At 38.5% G+C, this 18,973-nt stretch overlaps 1 protein-coding gene across 1 annotated transcript in view; it reads left to right on the top strand.

The window, feature by feature from the left end:
• The window catches only part of LOC124118489 (protein-tyrosine sulfotransferase 1-like), a 53,973-nt gene extending 35,220 nt beyond the window's left edge, over positions 1-18,753 (top strand). The window contains exons 2-3 of the mRNA XM_046480607.2: positions 3,178-4,297; positions 16,339-18,753. Of these exons, the coding sequence (XP_046336563.1) occupies positions 3,492-4,297; positions 16,339-16,654 (1,122 nt within the window). The 5' untranslated portion in view covers positions 3,178-3,491 and the 3' untranslated portion in view covers positions 16,655-18,753. The remainder of the gene's footprint in view (positions 1-3,177; positions 4,298-16,338) is intronic.
• The last annotated feature ends 220 nt before the right edge of the window (positions 18,754-18,973 follow it).

Genomic DNA, 18,973 nt, shown 5'->3' with positions numbered 1-18,973 from the left:
ATATACACATAAATCATACTACCACCTTGATCCCCAGCTACGTTTCAGTGTTTTTAAAAATTCTATTCTCATCCCATGATCTGATCGTCCTTTTGTTGGCCTGGTGTGTATACATCAGGGGTAAAAACTTACTTTTAGTCCACTAGTCTTTACATTGTTAACCCATACTTGCCGTAAAAGGCGACTATGCTTGTCGTAAAAGTCAACGAACGGGATCGGGTGGTCAGGCTCGCTGACTTGGTTGATACATATCATTGATCCCAATTGCGTGGATCGATGCTCATGATGTCAATCACTGGATTGTCTGGTCCAGACTCGATTTAACTTTACAGACCGCCATCATATAACTGGAATATTGCAGAGTGTGGCGTTAGACAACAAACAAACAGTACAATGATAACATATAGTAAAACCCTTAAAAAGGGCAAATTTCAAATAGTCCTAATGATACCTTAACCATGTTAACTATTGGCCAGTTTGGCAAGGACTACAGGACTAATGAGTGCCAATTTCTATTGCTGTTGACATACATATATGATACACAGCCCATCTGTTGCTCTGCCGGCCTTAAGAATTTGTACTTTTTAAGACTAGTCCAGAAACTTTATTTCACCCAGGTCCTCAGAATTTGTTTGCATTTTATAACAGTTTCGTTCAGTTCCAATTTGTAGCATATTGAAGCATCACAAACCTGTTTGGAGTTACAGTCTTCTAATGCTAAGTGAATAAGGAAAAAGATCATTGGATTTTTACTTGTCCCCAGCACAATTTAATATCAGACTAAGTGTGAATTTCGCTTGCTTGTGTTTGCAGCATCCCGCCACCCATTTTAATCATATTTAGACGTTTAATCAGGTAGACCGAGTGTACACATGTAATGGAATTACAACACCCAAATTAAATATTTTGGTAACTTGTTTAAAGAAATTAACACAACTTCCAAACAATTTGTCTAGCTCCTTGAGAGCCCAAAGTGCACACCTCATTTTGCGAAACGTAACTGCCTTGGTGGAATGTCTCCCTATTTAACAGATGAGTTGTGATACTTGTTGCGGTGTTGTTCATCCATGTATAGGTATGATAGGGTCTTCTATAAGTGACTTGCCATGGCTTGGAGAAGCCCAATGGATACAGATGTTGCAGATGCACATGGTTTGCACTCAAGATATTTCTTGTTCTAGTTTCCTGGTAATAATCACATGATGTGGAGCATTTCATGACTCCTGGTTTGAGTGCCGGGCTGCATAAGCTAGTCTGTTGAAGGGCTCACGATATGGAACTGAGCTAAACCACAGGCACCTATAGGGATGTTGTACTGGACCCATTAACACTTTGTTGGTGCCTATTGGGATGTCTACAGTAAGGGACACATCTGGTTTGTTTGGCTTTTTGAGTTGCAGCTGCAGTCAGAAATATTTCAGCTATTTCAAAATAGTCGTGTCTTTTAAAACACTGTAATTTTCAGGTTTTATATTTCTTCTAATTTTCATATTATTTTTTTATCTGCAGTGGTAGAAACAAACAGTTTTAGTCCACTAGTCCTTATAATGATAGCATATAGCAAAACCATAAAAATGGCAAATTTCTACTGGTCCCAATGATACCTTAACTATTGGGCAATTTGGCAAGGACTACAGGACTAGTGCCAATATCTAACATGTCTAACGCTGATCTGCAGTTTCTGTAAACCAACATTAAAAAGTCTTACCTTGGCCATTAGTTTCTTGTCAACATACATATGCAGTCAGTGTATTAGTCATCACAAGAGCCCCAGAAAAAGGAAATGCAATGAATACCATTGACTGAACTGCATATAATGTTACTCAGGGGTAAAACTATCTCAAATGGCTATTCAGCATCACACAATATTGAGCATCTGCAGCTGAGTGATCATCGTTTATCCTTTGATATGAGATCCTGTGTAGATGGAGGCTTCAGCTCTCGATGATGGTAAACCTGTAATTCGACTAACACAACTTGACATGGGTTCAGAATTACAAAAATCTTGAGCAAGAAATTTGTTTTTTTAAATCAGTGTCATATGGATTCAACATGTTCTGAGGTTTAGAATAATATTTGGCACATGAAGTTAATTTTACAGTTTATTTCAGCAGTTTGAATTGTACAGCAACAGCGACAGAAACAAATATTTTTAGTCCACTAGTTCTTATACATGATCACATATAGTACAAACCCTTAAAAATGGCAAATTTCACTTTGCTGTTATGATACCTTAACTATTGGGCAGTTTGGCAAGGACTTTAGGACCATTGCTAATTTCTATCGCTAAGAAAACAAAAAAAGATCAATGAGCAAACATACAATTTAGAAAATACAGTTAATAACTTCTGCTCAGTGTGCAAACAAACATAGATGGTTATTGAATAATTTAGTCATGTAATATGTAAAATGTTGGGACATCTGTTAATCGGCAGTATCGTTTACAATGGCCCATCAGTATTAAATCACATCTAGTTGTTATCAACAATGTTTTTTTTAGCTCACCTGAATCTAATGTGATTCCTCGTGAGCTTTGGGGTGGTTGGCTAGCCCAGTGGCTCATCACAGGGTTTGAGTTACAAGGCTGAAGAATACATGGGTCAATAAAAAATACTTTGTGTGTGTACAGCTACGTAGTTCTGTGGGTTTATCATGTTAATCAAGTTAATCTTTAGATTACTGACATTAATTGACAACATGATTGATCGATCATGATTTTTAATCTGAAAACATTAATACGCACAAATCTCATGCTACATCCACTCAATAATTAATTTGTCCTTTTTAGAAAAAAGAAATTAAATTGTGACAAATTTAAATTATGATTCTCTGAAATTGTTTGTTAATTCCATATATGAAGGCCCAGAAAGCATGTTAGATGAGTATGGATAAGGAGAACTGACCATTGTGTTACTGAGCCATTGTAAATTGATACCCTGTGATGACTCGCTAACATTTAGATTTAATGGTTGCTGTTTTAAGATTCTCCCTGATAGATGGAAATATCTCCTTGATACTAAATACTCAACATGCTCAATATCCCTGACACACTCTGACAATTTATCACATGTGTGTGTATATAAATGTTGCAAATGTCCAAAAATTCAGGTGAGCTTCAGAGCCTTTTACTTCTTTGGTTATGTGGATTGTCAGATGATCTTTTTTTTCTGTTAACAGGGAACTCTGCAGCTATGGATTGTAAAGACTGAAACCATCTGCCAGCCGTGTCCATTACTACCCACACCGTGTTATCTGTCATCGAATTTCATTATTCTGAGGACTACTCAGAATTCAGAAGTATGCTGTTGGACATGTGTAGCATTGTCACAAGTGAATGAGTCTTGAAAGGAACCTGTTGCCACCGATATTGTGATATTACCAGAAAGCTTTAATCTGTGAAATCCTTGTTTGAAAACTTTATTTTCAATCTGTGATTTAGGTAGGTTGAATAGAAAGCCATTTTTATCTTGTTTTTTGGTTTTGTTGCCGTAATGAGAAGAAAACTATTTTATGGAGTTGTGTTCTGTTTGGCAGCAGTGTATCTTCTGTACTATGCTCTCCCCTGTGATAACGGACCCAAAATGTTCATGGTTCCGAAGGAACCAACCAAGTTCATGTATGACAACAAACACCATGCCATTCCTTACGACGAAAATATGGACATCATATTCATCGGTGGCATGCCAAGAAGCGGGACTACTTTAATGCGGGCGCTTTTAGACGCTCATCCCGAGGTGCGATGTGGTGAGGAGACACGGGTGGTCCCACGGATTCTCGGCATGAGAACCCAGTGGGAGAAGTCTCCGACGGAGAAGAAACGGTTAGCCAATGCCGGAATCACTGGAGATGTTCTAGACTCTGCTGTGCGTTCTTTCATTCTGGAAATCATTGCCAAACATGGCGAAGCCGCCCCCCACTTGTGCAACAAGGATCCCTTCACATTAAAATCTGCCATATACCTTAGTCAGTTGTTCCCCTACTCCAGATACATCCTGATGGTCCGTGACGGGAGAGCTGTCGTACATTCGATCATCACACGCAAAGTCACCATATCTGGCTTTGATTTGAAGAGTTACAGGAAGTGTCTGCAGAAGTGGAACCAGGCCGTCGAGTCGATGTATGGTCAGTGTTTGAGAGTAGGGCCATATCGCTGTATGCCTGTGTACTATGAACAACTTGTGCTTCATCCCGAACTGTGGATGCGGAGGATCCTCAACTTCCTGGAGCTCCCCTGGAATCAGTCGGTGCTGCATCACGAGGACTATGTCGGCAAGCCAGGAGGAATCTCATTATCAAAGTAAGTACAAACTGACCAAACTATCATGGTGAGCTTGTCGGCGCTTTGTTGTATTTATTCCTGAACCAGTGCTTCGAAATTAAACATGAGTATACTAGTCATAATGGGGTTGTGGTGTAGCGTTTGCTCGTCTCGCCGAAGGTCCGGGTACGATTCCCCACATGGGTACAATGTGTGAAGCCCATTTCTGGTGTTTCGAACCATTATATTGTTGGAATATTGCTAAAAGCGGGGTAAGACCAGGCTCACTCCTGGGTGTTAAAGGGCAAGTTCACACGGAAATTAACCTATTTTTCTTGTACTTTTTCCACATTAAAAGTGTTAACCTAGAAGTGTCATAGACAAAAATATAAAGATATCACAATTAATTAACTTATTTTTCGCATTAAAACGATTTATATTTTTCACATTTACCAAGTGTTCTATTTCCACAACAAAAACACCATGGCTTATGCCCCTTGCAATATGACGTCATTGGTGCCAATTGATAAACATTATGACGTCATCATGCTTTGTTAGAGCCGCTTCACGTGGTGTAGGTCTAGGTGTGTGATTCTAGCGTCTCAGATGCCAGCCAGCATAGTGTTATGCTGAGTCACCACTGCGCCGGAGTGTGTCGTAAGCCATGTTGTTTTACCGCAAACTGGTACTTGATATTTTTTGCGTTGAGAATAGACAGGGACCCAGTTGAATTGGCACCAATTACGTCATAATCTAAGGGGGATAACTCAGGCCTGTTTAGCTCGAAAAACGAAGGCCTCATAACGGCATATCATTTTCACACTATTGTGAGCTTCCTACTTTCACTGTGAAAAAAATGAGTGTATATTTTCAAGCACAGATACTAATTAATTCTAAAATTGCGTTTTGTTTAGAAAAAGAAAGAAAGTGATTTTTGCGTGTACACTTCCCCTTTAAGACACTTGCAGCAAAGTGTTCTCTCTAAGATACAGGCCATGAATTCCAGTTATATCAAAAGAACAGAAATAGGACTTCAGTGAAGCTATTGCTTCAAAATGCAGTTGATGGTGTTTCTTTTCTGCCCCTATTTGTGTTTGTTAACAAGTAGCTAATTGTTAAAGATGGTATTGAATGGGCAACTAAGTATACATGTCCTGGTATCGTAGTCATATTGACCTGTTAGATCACTCATAAGCTCCAGGGGTAAAATAGGTCTTCAGCAACCCATGCGTGCCGGTAAAGGCGACTATGCTTGTTGTAAGAGGCGACTAACGGGATTGGGTGGTCAGACTCGCTGACTTGGTTGATGCACGTCATCGTATCCAAATTGCGTGGATCGATGCTCATGATGTCAATTACTGGATCGTCTTGTCCAGACTCGATTATTTACAGACCGCCATCATATAGCTGTAATATTGCTGAGTGTGGCGTTAAACAACAAACAAACAAACAATATAAGCGCCACCCCAAGAGAGTGTGGTAGTTCCTACACAGATGCAACTATGAGTTCATGAAAACAAACCATTACTGTAATTTAGGTTAGTTGATGGAACCAGGGTGTGCTCCATGAAGAGTGAATGCTTTAACTATGAGTGTAACCTACTGACCAGGGCCCTGTTCTGCTTGGCAATCTCACCACTATGACTGTTGTAACTGAGCCTCATTCTTTACCTAGACTTGAGACCCGTGAAGATTCCAGGGTAGAATTGGTCTTCAGCAACCCATACTTGCCGTAAAAGGCGACTATGCTTGTCGTAAAAGGCGACTAACGGGATCGGGTGGTCAGGTTCACTGACTTGGTTGATTCATGTCATCGATCCCAATTGCGCTGATCGATGCTCATGCTGTCAATCACTGGATTGTCTGGTCCAGACTTGATTATTTACAGACCGCCGTCATATAGCTGGAATATTGCTGAGTGCAGCGTAAACAACCAACCAACCAACAAACCTAGACTTGATAATCGTAGCACTAAGTTCCTTTGTTGAATGGGGCCCTGGAGTACGAATAAGAATCTCTTGATCTGAATGAGATCTTTTGGAGAAAATAGAAGTAATTGGTTGAACGCTATAAAAAGACATGGTATTTGAAGCATGTCACATTGTTAGTAATCAGTTAGATATTAGTATTATTCACAATCAACATGATCAATGCATGAACAAATTTGAATTGACACAAAATGTTTCTGTTTCAAAAGTGCAACAACGTTGACACCTTGGGCCTTCCGTTAACCAATGTCTCCAGTGCTGTGTCTTATGGATTTCTGCCTTTCAAAAATATTTACTTTCTTTTTGGAAAAACATAAAGAGTGTAAAAGAATTATCTTTTGAGGAAGTAAAGGGATGAAAATAACAAGCTTTCAGGTGAAAATCACACTTTAATCTGACACATGAATTTCGGAAAATATTTTCTCACGCAATAACCAATATTTGATTTTGAAAAAATCAGGTTTAGAGTTTAGACTCTCTTTGTGGCATGTGGAATTCTGGTGCAGTCATGTTGGTCAAGTGGTAATAAACTAACAAGGGCATGTTGGAATCCCCAGTGTTTGATCCCCTGTCTGTTTAGTGTGAAGGGCAGACCTAAATAGCCCCAGCTATGTGTAAAGATGGCTAAGTCGCTGTCAACAGCGTCTCCAAACATCAAAACACGAGCAGACTTTGCTTCTCAAACTGTTTGTGCATGGTTGGCCCAGCTTATGATTGCTGTACAAGCAATTGGCTTTTATCTTGTTTATTGGCAATTATTATTTTCATAGTGATACACTGTGTTGATGAAGGGTCATAGCTTACCAAGTTGATGACTCAAGGACGAGAGGTTGCTGCCTTTTTGTTTTGCTGGTTAGGTCATATGAAGCATTCCGTGGGAAATAAATTATGTTTTAGGTCTTACTACATTAATTAGTACATTTTCATCCCACAAACCTCATTATCAAAGACCCTTCCCCACATCTTTTTATTACCCTGAAGAATCTTCAAATATAATTTTGTTCTCTTCTTTCTTTACTTGATGAAAAACATCATATTCATAGTCATACCAATAGCCTCACTCACAGTCTCTGAATCATATTATTTTCCCTTTAGCCCAGCCCTTACTGTAATGGTTGGTTGGTTTGTTTCTTGTTTAACGCCGCACTCAGCAATATTCCAGCTGTATGATGGCGGTCTGTAAATAATCGAGTCTGGACCAGACAATCCAGTGATTGATATGAGCATCGATCCACGCAATTGGGATCGATGACATGCATCAACCAAGCCTGACCACCCGATCCCGTTAGTCTCCTCTTTCGACAAGCATAGTCGCCTTTTACAGCAAACATTGGTTGCTGAAGACCTATTCTACCCCGGATCTTCACGGGTCTTTTACTGTAATGCTATGGCCCTAAAAGAGCAAGTCTAGATTTTCCCCAGGTTCCTGTTCTCCCATCTCATTTTGGGGCTCCTTTTCAATTTATATTGAGTTACTGTGTATTTGTTTCTGTCAAAATTATATATTTTCAGAGTTAGTCTATCCCACGGCCACCAAATATTCATGCTTCATGTGAATCACACCTGTCGATTTTCAATGTACACAGATGCATTGAATTCTTTTTTTTTTTAAAATATAAATGCCTTCCACTTCAAACATTGTCAAATTCAAATAACAATTGGATGAAAATCTAAAAAGAATTATTTATTGTGGAAATGGTTTTTTTTAGTAGAGCAAGGTGATGACGTGGACCTACATCATTGTACATGTTGTAGAAGTAGCTCACTTGACACAGACACAAGCCTGTCCATTATGAACTTGAGAGTTGAAAGTTCAGGTAGTTTTCACTGAGGAAGCATGTCACATAAGATAATAAGCTGAAATTAATTGTGGACTTGTCAGATTTGTTTCTTAATAAGAAATGGCTACCCCTAAAACTGCCACCTAAACACTTGACACTAGAAAGATATATGGTTGCAAATTTCTGCTTCAATGTACTTATTTGGATGACTGAATCTGACTTCCAAGGGTCAGGTTTCGTTGTCCCAAGATGAATGATGATTTTATTTTGTCGTGTTTGTGATGAGACTGACATGACTGAATAAGATGTTAAATGAACGAGTTGTTTGATCAAATGAAACGCTTTTGGGAATATTTGGATTTTGCTACCTGAGAAATGAACATGCCATCACAGCGGTCAAACTAAAATTTTTAGTCCACTAGTCCTTATAATGATGACACATAGCAAAACCCTTAAAAATGGCAAATTTCTACCAGTCCTTTTGCTACCTTAACTATTGGGCACTTTGGCAAGGACTACAGGACTAATGCCAATTTATGATGCTGCCATCATGGCTACCTGAGCAGAAATTAGTAGCATACAATTTATAATGATAGTTTGTGAATGAGGGCATTGAAATTGGAAAATGTTGTGTATGAATATAATTTTTTTCTTTTATGGAATTTTGATATTTTTATTTTTGAATGATGTTATCAAAACAAAAGCCTAATCCAGCTGTCGGTTTCCCCACTGTGATTATCCACAGCAGGAACACATGTTAAGTGGGAAGCACATGGTGCTGAAGTAACACATGGAGATAACAAACTCTACGCGCCTGATGAAATTTGTTCATTCTACACCAGTGTACACTGTATATGTAGTTATCATGGTTATGCACTCTCGACAAATTAGTCACCATTTAGATTTCCCCACTATTCAAAGATATATATATAATATATGTCACAGGCTAGATACAGAACTGTATAAATACCATGTACTTTGTGGATGTAATTTATTATAGCAATCTTGCAATTTGCTATAGCAACTTTAGGGTTGCACCGATATGAGAGTAACCATTTGGTTTGTGTGGTGTGTGTGTGGTTGCAATGATATGAGAGTAACCATTTGGTTTGTGTGGTGTGTGTGTGGTTGCAATGATATGAGAGTAACCATTAGGTTGATATGGTGTGTGTGTGGTTGCACCGATATGAGAGTAACCATTTGGTTTGTGTGGTGTGTGTGTGGTTGCAATGATACGAGAGTAACCATTTGGTTTGTGTGGTGTGTGTGTGGTTGCAATGATATGAGAGTAACCATTTGGTTTGTGTGGTGTGTGTGTGGTTGCAATGATATGAGAGTAACCATTTGGTTTGTGTGGTGTGTGTTTGGTTGCAATGATGTGAGAGTAACCATTTGGTTTGTGTGGTGTGTGTGTGGTTGCAATGATATGAGAGTAACCATTTGGTTTGTATGGTGTGTGTGTGGTTGCAATGATATGAGAGTAACCATTTGGTTTGTGTGGTGTGTGTGTGGTTGCAATGATATGAGAGTAACCATTTGGTTTGTGTGGTGTGTGTGTGGTTACAATGATATGAGAGTAACCATTTGGTTTGTGTGGTGTGGGTGTGGGTTTTGAGTGTGAGAGAGCTGAATAATTTTTTAGTTTGCATTTATTTTTCCTATCAACACAGGTGCTGAATTATATTCTGTATTTTTTGGACACTTATCTGCTAGAAAAGGCCCATTATTTTCATCCCTCTAAAAAAAATTAAATGGGGAATTTTAGATAATATGTTTATGGTAAACATGGTAAAGGAGTCAAGACTTGTGTATAGTTCAGTAGGACCGATAGAACATTATATCCATGTTCTTAGTCCTGCACCATGACCGTGGAATATATTTATTTTATGAAAAAAATATATCTAGAAATGCATACAAAAGCAAGTCTAGCCAGCTCAAGCTAGCTCTATTCCACAATCAGCATAGGGATTTTTAAAATATTTTTAGAGTCAAGGAGGCTATTGTGTAATATAAGATTTCAGAGACTAAATGTAAGTCTACCATGTTCTTTGTAACCACCTCTGTGGTCTAGTGGATAGAGCAATCCCGTCCAGAAAGCAGCTTCGTCATTAATGGGATCCAACAAGAATTAAGGTCGGATCAGAGTCAGTTCACTGTGTCTGAGTGAGGTATCCATGTTACACTGTGGCTTGGTATTTCAGTGGACTAGCACTATGTAAACGGCATTAGTCCAGACTAGTATAAGCAGCCAAGCACACATGTGCATGCACATTGCTGTATTAGTGCAGTAATTAGGAACGCAAAGTAAAGCCCCATTTTACCTCCCCTCGTTCTTTATGACCATGTTCTACCGTAGCTGAGGAAAAATTAACTGTTGCATCATGCTGATGACATCCGCAGTAGATTTAATAGCTGCTTTCTTTTTGTAAAGTTATTAAGTCACTTGAAAGAAGAGCTCTAAATACTCCTCTAAAAGATGATTGAAGAGCTATTTGTTAGTCTTTAAGGGAAATGAAAACAAGGACAGATGTTGGATTGCATATTCTAATTACGACAGGGGAACACTAGAAGGCTTTATCTTGGAGGAGGGTTCCTGGAGATAAGGAAGAGACCTCATGAACAATGAATCACACACATAAGGCCACAATAAATTATGTTTTAGATTTCCATTCAATATAGGGGCGGTCGGGTAGCCTAGTGGTTAAAGCCTTGCTCGTCACGCCGAAGACCCGGGTTCGATTCCCGACATGGGTACAATGTGTGAAGCCCATTTCTGGTGTCCCCCGCTGTGATGTTGCTGGAATATTGCTAAAAGCGGCATAAAACCAAACTCACTCACTCACTCCATTCAATATCTTTTAAAATCTTTTTAAATGCATTTGGTTTTTGTATTTTGCTCTGTTCAATGCATCAATGTACATTAATTGTCAGCCAATGGGATATATATGAAGCATGAATGTTTGATAAGAATGTATATAACATTTATAACATGTCAGAGTTTAGATAGCCTGGATTGGTCACCGGTAATAAACCGATAAAATTTCAATCTTACAAATGATTTGTTTAAGTAGTCAGACTTTTAACCGATAGAAATGCAAAACAAGGTGTCACATGTTTCATAATTTAAGTAAATAGTAAGGGTTAGACGTCCTACTTAGTATCGATTTAATACAACAATGCACAGCCACAGCGGTAGAAACTAACAGTTTTAGTCCACTAGTCCTTATAATGATAACATATAGCAAAAATCTTAAAAATGGCAAATTTCTACTGGTCCTTATGATACCTTAACTATTGGGCAGTTTGGCAAGGACTACAGGACCAGTGCCAATTTCTACCACTGCGGCCATCAAAATTGTAATTGAAGTCCTGAGAAGTGTGTGTCTTTGCATCATCATACTTTCTGTATCATAGGGCAACGCTGTCAGGAGCCTCAGTGACTAAGTCAAGCACTTTTCTTGTCGCGATGTTGATTAGGCTAGCCTGATCATATGTATTCATCCAATCATGAACGCGATGTTGATTAGGCTAGCCAGATCATATGTATTCATCCAATCATGAACGCGACGTTGATTAGACTAGCCAGATCATATGTATTCATCCAATCATGAACGCGATGTTGATTAGGCTAGCCAGATCATATGTATTCATCCAATCATGAACGCGATGTTGATTAGACTAGCCAGATCATATGTATTCATCCAATCATGAACGCGATGTTGATTAGGCTAGCCAGATCATATGTATTCATCCAATCATGAACGGGATGTTGATTAGGCTAGCCAGATCATATGTATTCATCCAATCATGAACGCGATGTTGATTAGGCTAGCCAGATCATATGTATTCATCCAATCATGAACGCGATGTTGATTAGGCTAGCCAGATCATATGTATTCATCCAATCATGAACGCGATGTTGATTAGGCTAGCCAGATCATATGTATTCATCCAATCATGAACGCGATGTTGATTAGGCTAGCCAGATCATATGTATTCATCCAATCATGAACGCGATGTTGATTAGGCTAGCCAGATCATATGTATTCATCCAATCATGAACGGTATTGCTTTGGTTTGTTGTTATGGTTTATCTGCCAGTAATGTTGATTTGAGAGCACATGGCATTAGCAATTTGTGTTTTGTTTTATGGACTTTTTGACATTTGACATTGACTTATTACATTTCTTGGGTCCAAGTCATTGAACTGTAGTCCTGCTCTTTGTGTTAAAATCACTGCATGTTATTTAGTGTTGTGTGCCTTTATTTTTTTCCATGTAATATGCAAAATTGTTAACTTATTTTATATATACAGTGCCAGTATGTAAAATGTATGCGTCATGGTCTACATCTGGAAACGCTCACCATTTAAAGCTGTAGGTTCTTAAATGTATATTAAGTGTAACATATCAATCATTCTATGAGTAAAGGTGTCCCAATAATATCATAGATAAGAAACCGTATTAGATGTCATATTTATAATTAAAGTATAACTAGCAAACACGACATCGTTTACTCATCTTTCTGGTATCCCTGATTAACAATTTTCATTCTATTTTGTCAATAAGTACGGCATATGTTTGGTTTTGTTTTGGTTTGTTGTTTAACGCTGCACTCAGCAATATTCCAGCTATATGATGGCTTGGTGTAAATAATTGAGTCTGGACCAGACAATCCAGTGATTGACATCATGAGCATCTATCTACGCAATTGGGATTCAATGACATGCATCAACCAAGTCAGCAAGCCTGACCACCTGACTGTTAGTCGCCTCTTACGACAAGCATAGTCGCTTTTCACGGCAAGCATGGGTTATTTGGGCACCGAGTTACATACAAAATAATTGTTGAGTGATCCAGCAGAAAAGTGTTTACTTTAAATGTCACACTAGACACAGTTTTAGATGTAATTATTATCATAATTGCAAATATAACATGAGTCACCAAATATGATAAAATTGATATTAAATGAATACCAGCCCAGGCACCAAGATTGCAAATCGCTGTCTTGGTTGCAGACTTCACTTAATAGGATATTTCTTCAAGTAATTTAGAAACAAGGCAACATAATACACTGTGGTTTTCTTCATCTGTAGATGCTTGGGGATGATATTATGCAGTGGTCTAAACTAAACAAGAGATACCCTTATGTACTAGTGAACGATTTAGGGGGTCCCAGGATTCAAATTATGCTGCAGCAGCAATTCTCAAGGAGCCCTGGGCCCCCTGTATTTTGAACACTGCTTTGATGTAGGATAGAGTCTTTGGCAGCGAGGTAGGTGGGGTGAAAAGCTTGTAATTAATTTACCAAGGCTTAGTATAGTTTGCTGCAAAGTTATTCGTGGAATTACATGACTCTTTATTCTTGGTATCCGCCATATTTGCCATAATTCTTGGACATAGTTTCAGGTGGAGGTAGCTAAAAATGCTGAATATATTTGTTTTGGTGACCTCAAGGTTACACACAACCAAATGTTTTCCCATAGACTTCTATAGTAACGTTATATTTTTTTTAAAAATAACTAAGCATTCAACAGCTATTATCTGTACGTGTGTGCACAGTTTGGCCTTAGAGCAGCAATAAAAAAATAAAAAATGACTAGCTTAGCCAGCTCCTTTTCCGAGTACCGGAAGCTAAACACATCACCCCCAGTTTCACACCAAATGTCACCTACTTGAAAATAGCTGTGGTCACATTCAGCATAAGTCATCATGTTGAAAAAGACAGTACTAAATATAGAAAAACATGGTCAGTTTTAATAACTGGATGGATGTACATTTGAAAGACATAAAAATCTTACACTAGTTACAGAATATCCTCCAATCACAGCCTGCAGATATCTCTCGATCTGCCCTGAGGGCTCCCTACGAAAACCGCACTGTCCAAACTGGTACTGATTTGGTGTAGTAGAACCTCAAGTGCATTTTTGCATTTAGATTTTTTACCTGATCTGATTTCTTTAGCTTCATTTTTTTCCCCCATTAGTTTGGTTTGTCTGCATATTTGACATCTGTTCTGAAAACACTGGATATGTAAAGATGAAATTGTGTGTATATGAATTATGATCACAGCATTTGTGTCTGTGTCACATACCCTTAGAACTCCAATGCACAATGATTGCTATAAATGTGGTCTATGCTGATTTTAGTCGGTCTTTGACGGTTAAAAAGGTACATGACCATTATAAATGACAGTTATTTTCTTGTTGTACTATTATTGCACAAAAACAAGAGACACATTACCAGTAGCCCACATCGAACATAACAGCCAGCCAGATAACTAATATTGATGTGTCCATCATCAAATGGAGTTATTGGCCTATAGTCCGTAGTCAATGCCAAGATTTTTTAAGATTTGATTTACGAATCAGCTGACTGTGAAATTTTAAATATTTTTAAAAAGCAGTGAGTTTTTAATTGTGTTGACCAGAAATAAGTAAAATATTGGGAAAAAATCTTTTGTACTGTCACTATCAATATAAATAAATAAATAAAATTACTATGAGGGGGCATGGGTGGCCCAGTCGTCTAAGGCGCCGCGATTCGCTGTGCAGAGTTGCGTCCCTTGGGCATGCCAGAAACCTATGATTGTGGGTTTGAATCCCGGTTCGCCCCGATTATGTTTCTAGCTTTGTCAGCACCATACCCGTGCTCGTGGGTTTCACCGAAGTGGTAAACGTCTGAGACCTGCATCACTTCGGGCTTTCCACCCACATTAAGCTGACACGCTGCGATATAACTGGAATACTGTTAAAAGCTGCGTTAAACCCAACTCACTCACTCACTAAATTACTATGATTCAAACCTTCAATTGTTTGATAAAAACAATGACTGACTGACAAAGAAGCTCGACAGATCTGTGTCTATGAAGGGAGGGAGATAGCTCATAACTTGCTTCTTTCCCCATTTCTTGAGCCACTTTTTCTTCACTTGTTACCTATAAGATCCAGAGATGTACCTTAAAGGGGAAGTGTACACGCAAAAATCACTTTCTTTCTTTTTCTAAACAAAACGTAATTTTAGAATTAATTAGTATCTGTGTTTGAAAATATACACACATTTTTTTCACAGTGAACGTAGGAAGCTCACAATAGTGTGAAAATGATATGCCGTTATGAGGCCTTCGTTTTTCGAGCTAAACAGGCCTGAGTTATCCCCCTTAGATTATGATGTAATTGGTGCCAATTCAACTGGGTCCCTGTCTATTCTCAACGCAAAAGATATCAAGTACCAGTTTGCGGTAAAACACCATGGCCTACGACACACTCCGGCGCAGTGGTGACTCAGCATAACACTATGCTGGCTGGCATCTGAGACGCTAGAATCACACACCTGGACCTACACTACGTGAAGCGGCTCTAACAAAGCATGATGACGTCATAATGTTTATCAATTGGCACCAATGACGTCATATTGCAAGGGGCATAAGCCATGGTGTTTTTGTTGTGGAAATAGAACACTTGGTAAATGTGAAAAATATAAATCGTTTTAATGCGAAAAATATGTTAATTAATTGTGATATTTTTATATTTTTGTCTTTGACACTTCTAGGTTAACACTTTTAATGTGGAAAAAGTACAAGAAAAATAGTTTCATTTCCGTGTGAACTTGCCCTTTAACCATAAATATTTGCTAGCCCTTATAGAATTGATATAACTTGGACACCCTGTAATACCTTTAGCACAGCATTAGAAATTGGCACTAGTCATTTTGTCCCTGCCAAACTGCGCAAAAGTTAAGGTATTTCATAAGGACTTAGTACCATAGACATTTGCCATTTTTAAGGGTTTTGCTATATGTTATTGTTTTCATGAGAAGGACTAGTGGACTAAAACTTTCTATCGCTGTTAACAGTAGACAAATGAATTATTCCAAGTAGATCACTGAAAGAGGTTAACACTACACATCACAAAAAGCATTCTCGTAAGAAACAGATCTTTATCTCCGATTTGTTATCTTTGTCTGTCAAGATCTGACCAGCACTCCCTAGGAGGTCATGTCAGGTGAACTTTCCAATTAACCAATCGATGTGGAGGTGGATGTGGAATTCTTGGCACAAGCCAAGGAAGCATTTGGAGCAGCATATCTGACATCTCTCTCTCAAAAACGAACATAGACGGAGGGTTCCAAATGGTAAATGATAATTACCCCCATAACAGTTTGTTTAGCAGTGTTTCATTTCCCAAGAAACAAATGCTATTTAATGATGTGACAGCGCAATTCCAAGTTCTAGGGTTGATGAATAATAATATGAAAGTCACTCCCTGAAAATAAAAAAGTCTTCCATTCCAACTATTCTGTCCTCTTTTCAGAACTGAGAAATCCACGGACCAAGTGATCAAGCCGGTTAACGTTGAAGCACTGACCAAATGGGTGGGCAGTATTCCGGATGACGTTGTACATGATATGGCCTCGGTGGCCCCAATGCTAAAAACTCTAGGCTACGATCCAGAAGCCAACCCACCGGACTACGGAAAGCCAGACCCTCAAGTTTCTGACAACACGCTACATTTACAACAGAATAAAGATCTGTGGCAAAAACGTGAAAAGGACATCTTTGACAAATTAGAAGAAAGCAAAGGCAAAGAGCCTCAAAATAGACATTCACCCAACTTGACTGTGCACTGATCACATGGGTACTTAACGGTATTATGAATGTGTAAATGATTATGAATACTGTCTCAAAGATCATCCTTTTACAGTCAATCTCTGTATACACTTTGCAGCATACGAAAATTAAGCCTGAAAGTCAAGGGGTCCTTGTCATTACCCCAATGTTAAATGTTACACAGTTAGGGGGTCCCACAATGCAAATGCTATTGGAGCAAACACAAGGACCCCAGGACGCCCTTAGTTTTGAATATAGTATTTGTATTAATCTGGATAATGTTAGACACACTGAACCACTGATTTCCAATGTCATCTAGGGTTAAATGATCAGCATTGGCATGTGAGAACCATTAATATTGTCGTTCATTATTCTAAAGGGTTATCTTCTGTGACAGAAGCTGGGCTGTGTTATACTGTTCATAGGTCATCCATATTATTTTGTGTGTTGTCATCCCCATGCTATGCCAGGAATCGGTGTGGGCAGGGGAGTAAAAATATAAAATTTAGAATTTAAGAATCTGACTTTGATTGAGAATGCAACAAAGTTGTCTGTTTTGTAAGATGGGTGCCAAAATATTTCCATAGTTAAAAACAAGTTACAAATCTTTGTCAGTTTCCAAAAGTGCCTGTGTTCAGTAACTCACAGTACCCTTACCTTGCTCTATTCTTTGTGTAAAGATAGCTGTATTGCTGTTGAAATGCAAGAGGTTGAAATAATTTAAAAAAAGCTTGAGCAAAAGGCAGAATGACCTTATTAAATAATATGAGCATTTCAAGGAGACCTTTTCATTGCCCTCATGTTGAACATTTAAGGTTTAAGGGGTCTGAAGGTTTGGCCTACAGCAACAGACCTATAAGACCCAAGGATCCCTAATTTGAAACACAGCGATAGAATACAAACTGTAATAAAGAAACCATTTTTTGATGTTTGCATTATTACCTGTTGGATTTTAATTGTTTTCCCAGTTGGGGTTGATATTGGTTGTTCTATACAGAAAGCACTCATTCAAATATTGATAGTGTTTTGATGTGATACAACTCTTAAAAACTGATGAATCGCAACAGCTGCTAAGAATAGCATGTTAAGAGCCTGTATTCCTGTGGGTCATTACAATATTAACAATGTGCACAGTCTTAAGAACAGCTGTTTGATATTTCAGTAGAAACAGTAGTAAATGAAGCAGTCATCATTTTACTAGTGAACTGTTCTAAAAAGTAAAATTATATTCTGATAATTGTGGAACATGCAATCTCACACTAATATAGTTACAACAAATATCCCGGTAACCAAAGTTTACAAAGAGATGACTGAGAAACATTTGATTGTAATTTTTCAGCCTTGTCTTGAGTTGACTGGAGGGACAAGGAAAGATATGAGTGCTTTTTGGCTCAATAAAGACACAAGGGGAGCTTTTGGAAACCATTGAAACATCTTGAAAATGTTCAAGTGATTGATATAAAGCAGTTTGTCTTGTCATTCTTAGTCATACAGGGACGGTCGGGTAGCCTAGTGGTTAAAGCGTTCGCTCGTCACGCCGAAGACCCGGGTTCGATTCCCGACATGGGTACATTGTGTGAAGCCCATTTCTGGTGTACCCCGCCGTGATATTGCTGGAATATTGCTAAAAGCGGCGTAAAACAATACTCACTCACTCACTCACTTAGTCATACATCATTGACGAGTTGTGGCAACAGAAAATAAAAAAGGCCAATTTTTCTTTGGGATGAAATTTGACCATGAGCAATAAGTGACCTCAAAATGAAATTTTCACCAACTGTCTGGAGAGTTTTCCACAAACAATTAGCTTGGGTCACAATCTCATTGAAATCAGATCTTAGTTTTCGCTACCGCTAAACAAAGATCTGAGGACATCCCATTACGGGTCACGTCAGAACAACTTTTCCCGAATTTTGACCGACCAGTGACATGACTGACAAGAAATCGACATTAGTTAATCAGAAGGCAGCTTTCTTGAGACACTAATTTCAAACAGACGACTACGCTTTGAAACATATTTTGACGTATTCACGATTAAAAATTTTAAAACTGATAAGAAGAACATTCTGGAATGGCTTATAGATGGCACAGATTGTATGGATATAATCATAAAACCTGTAACTGTCGTTCGGAATACCTTGTGTTAAATATATCGGGGGTTGCATGATTAGAAAACACATTGCGACTGTCACTTTCATGATCTGGTAAGCGACGCTCTGATTGGTTGGATGAAAGGTCGTTCTGACGTGACCCCTAATGGGATGTCCTCAGATCTTTGTTTAGCAGTAGCGAGAACTAAGATCTGATTTTAATGAGATTGCTTGGGTCAACGATTTGAG

The sequence above is a fragment of the Haliotis rufescens genome, unplaced genomic scaffold, assembly GCF_023055435.1.
Source record: "Haliotis rufescens isolate VD_foot unplaced genomic scaffold, xgHalRufe1.0.p SCAF_38, whole genome shotgun sequence".
Taxonomy (NCBI): Eukaryota; Metazoa; Mollusca; class Gastropoda; order Lepetellida; family Haliotidae; genus Haliotis; species Haliotis rufescens.
Note: the sequence above shows the minus strand (reverse complement) of the source record. Positions and strands in the feature narration are given on the sequence as shown.